Source organism: Rhinopithecus bieti, unplaced genomic scaffold, assembly GCF_001698545.2.
Source record: "Rhinopithecus bieti isolate Rb0 unplaced genomic scaffold, ASM169854v2 scaffold_12478, whole genome shotgun sequence".
Classification (NCBI taxonomy): Eukaryota; Metazoa; Chordata; class Mammalia; order Primates; family Cercopithecidae; genus Rhinopithecus; species Rhinopithecus bieti.
In genome coordinates, this window is record NW_016807367.1 from 3,207 (window position 1) to 5,167 (window position 1,961).

Genomic DNA, 1,961 nt, shown 5'->3' on the forward strand with positions numbered 1-1,961 from the left:
TGCCCTCTGTGGGCTTCACCCACTGTCTAACCCTTCCCAAAGAGATGAGCTGGTTACCTCAGCTGAAAATGCAGAAATCACCCACCTTTTGTGTTGAGCTCACTGGATGCTACAGACCAGAGCTCTTCCTATTCGGCCATCTTGCCAGACATTGCAGAACTTAAGTCTTATATAGCTTAGTCTAATAGATAGAACTTTCCTACTAAGTTAATTTCAAGATATTGAATGGTGAGTAATCACAGCTCTTTAAGAGAACCTTATCCTAATAGCCTGCTTGCCATCTGTTTCTTCTTGAAGATGAACTGCTGTAACTGTCGAAAGGTCAGTGTGGGACATGCCAGGGTAAGGTCAGAAAATATGTGAAATGGTGAAATTGAAAGTAAGAAAGAAAATTCTTTCTCTTACCTTTTTAGGGATACTACAACAAAGCTTCTGAATGCTTTCAGCAAGCTTTTGACACAACAGTAGAGCTAATGAGCATGCCTCTGATGGATGAGACAAAAGTTCACTATGGAATAGCAAAAGCTCATCAGATGATGCTTACAGTGAACAACTATATAGAGTCTGCAGATCTCACCAGCCTCAACTACCTGCTGTCATGGAAGGAGAGCAGAGGTGACATTGAACCTGATCCAGTTACTGGTAAGGCATTGGTTTTTAGAACACTTTAGTTTTCATACCATTCTCAGTGATTAATTCACTTTCATTGGAAAGGTTCACTCAAATGTTGGTGATTTTAATTTGATTGGTAATTTTAATTTTTATTTTATGGATCTATTACTACATGAAGGTTGGATATGCTTGTGTGCTAACTTATACCTTTGATGTTTAAGAGAAGCATAAAATAGTGGTAATAATGTGGTGTACCTGATAAATCACCATTCTCATGCTGTGGTTTTTTTTCGTCAGTTATCTTAGTCAACAATACTACTGATGAGGCATAAGGAATGTGAAATAAGCTTATGCTTTTTTAGCATGCTCCGTGTTATACCTTACCGAAAAGAGTGACTGTTGATGAATGCTAATTTGCTTTATCTGCTTACTTTACTGATGAGTACTTTTATCAGTTTGAGTTTGAATATTAATTTAGAAAATACCTGAGAGTAATCTTTCTCAATTTTACTTTTTTCCTACATACTTTTTCTTATGAAGAATTCTATTCAAAATAATTAAAAACCAACAAATAGAAGGGATGCAGGGGTCAGTATTATGTGCCAACTAGGTTTGGCTCAAGTCCCCAGTTAAGAACTTTAGAATAGGATATTTTAAAAAACAAAACAAAATAAAATAAAAAAAATACTGCCTATGACAGACTTTAGAGTTTCTTTTATTTGTGTGCAAATCAAACTTTTTAAAGTAAAATATTTTGGCATAACTCAAATGGAATCATAAGGCAAACCTTTTTTAATGTGAAGAAGTATCTTCTATTTGATTTGAACTCTTTGTTTTCCCCTGTGGTCATTTAGATGAAACAACAATCTATTTTTGGTATTTATTTCCTCCATAGAATAAATTGTAAATAATAGCAAATTAAGCACACATGAATTTTGTTGACTTTTTTAGGTCAGTAGAATATTACTTAACAACCCACCGTCCTCTACTTATAAAATAAGGAAAGATCTTCCAAATACATCCATAATAAGAGAAAACAAGATGAAGTCTTCAAAAAATTGGCAGCTTCTTGAATTTCAGTGTGTTCAAACACTTCCAAAATATGTACAGTCCATTATTAACTGACTGCTTTCCGGTCATATTGTGCTTACTTCAGCATGCTGTCTTGTCATCATGTATTTGAGAGTTCTGTAGTTTTGAGTTATGTATCCTTCAGGTTCTCATATTTTCTGCCCAGAATGGCAGAAAATAACCCAGAGGAAACATGACCCGTATTAGATTACTTATTCTGATGAAGGTTTAGTAGAAGATAAGTAAAACTACTCGCATTTTCAGATTTATTTTGCATA

General features: G+C 34.5%; 1 protein-coding gene across 1 annotated transcript in view; it reads left to right on the top strand.

Moving 5' to 3' along the window:
• Positions 1 to 297: 297 nt before the first annotated feature.
• The window catches only part of TTC29 (tetratricopeptide repeat domain 29), a 115,484-nt gene continuing 113,820 nt past the window's right edge, over positions 298 to 1,961 (top strand). Inside the window, exons 1-2 of the mRNA XM_017881486.1 lie at positions 298 to 321; positions 414 to 642. Of these exons, the coding sequence (XP_017736975.1) occupies positions 298 to 321; positions 414 to 642 (253 nt within the window). The remainder of the gene's footprint in view (positions 322 to 413; positions 643 to 1,961) is intronic.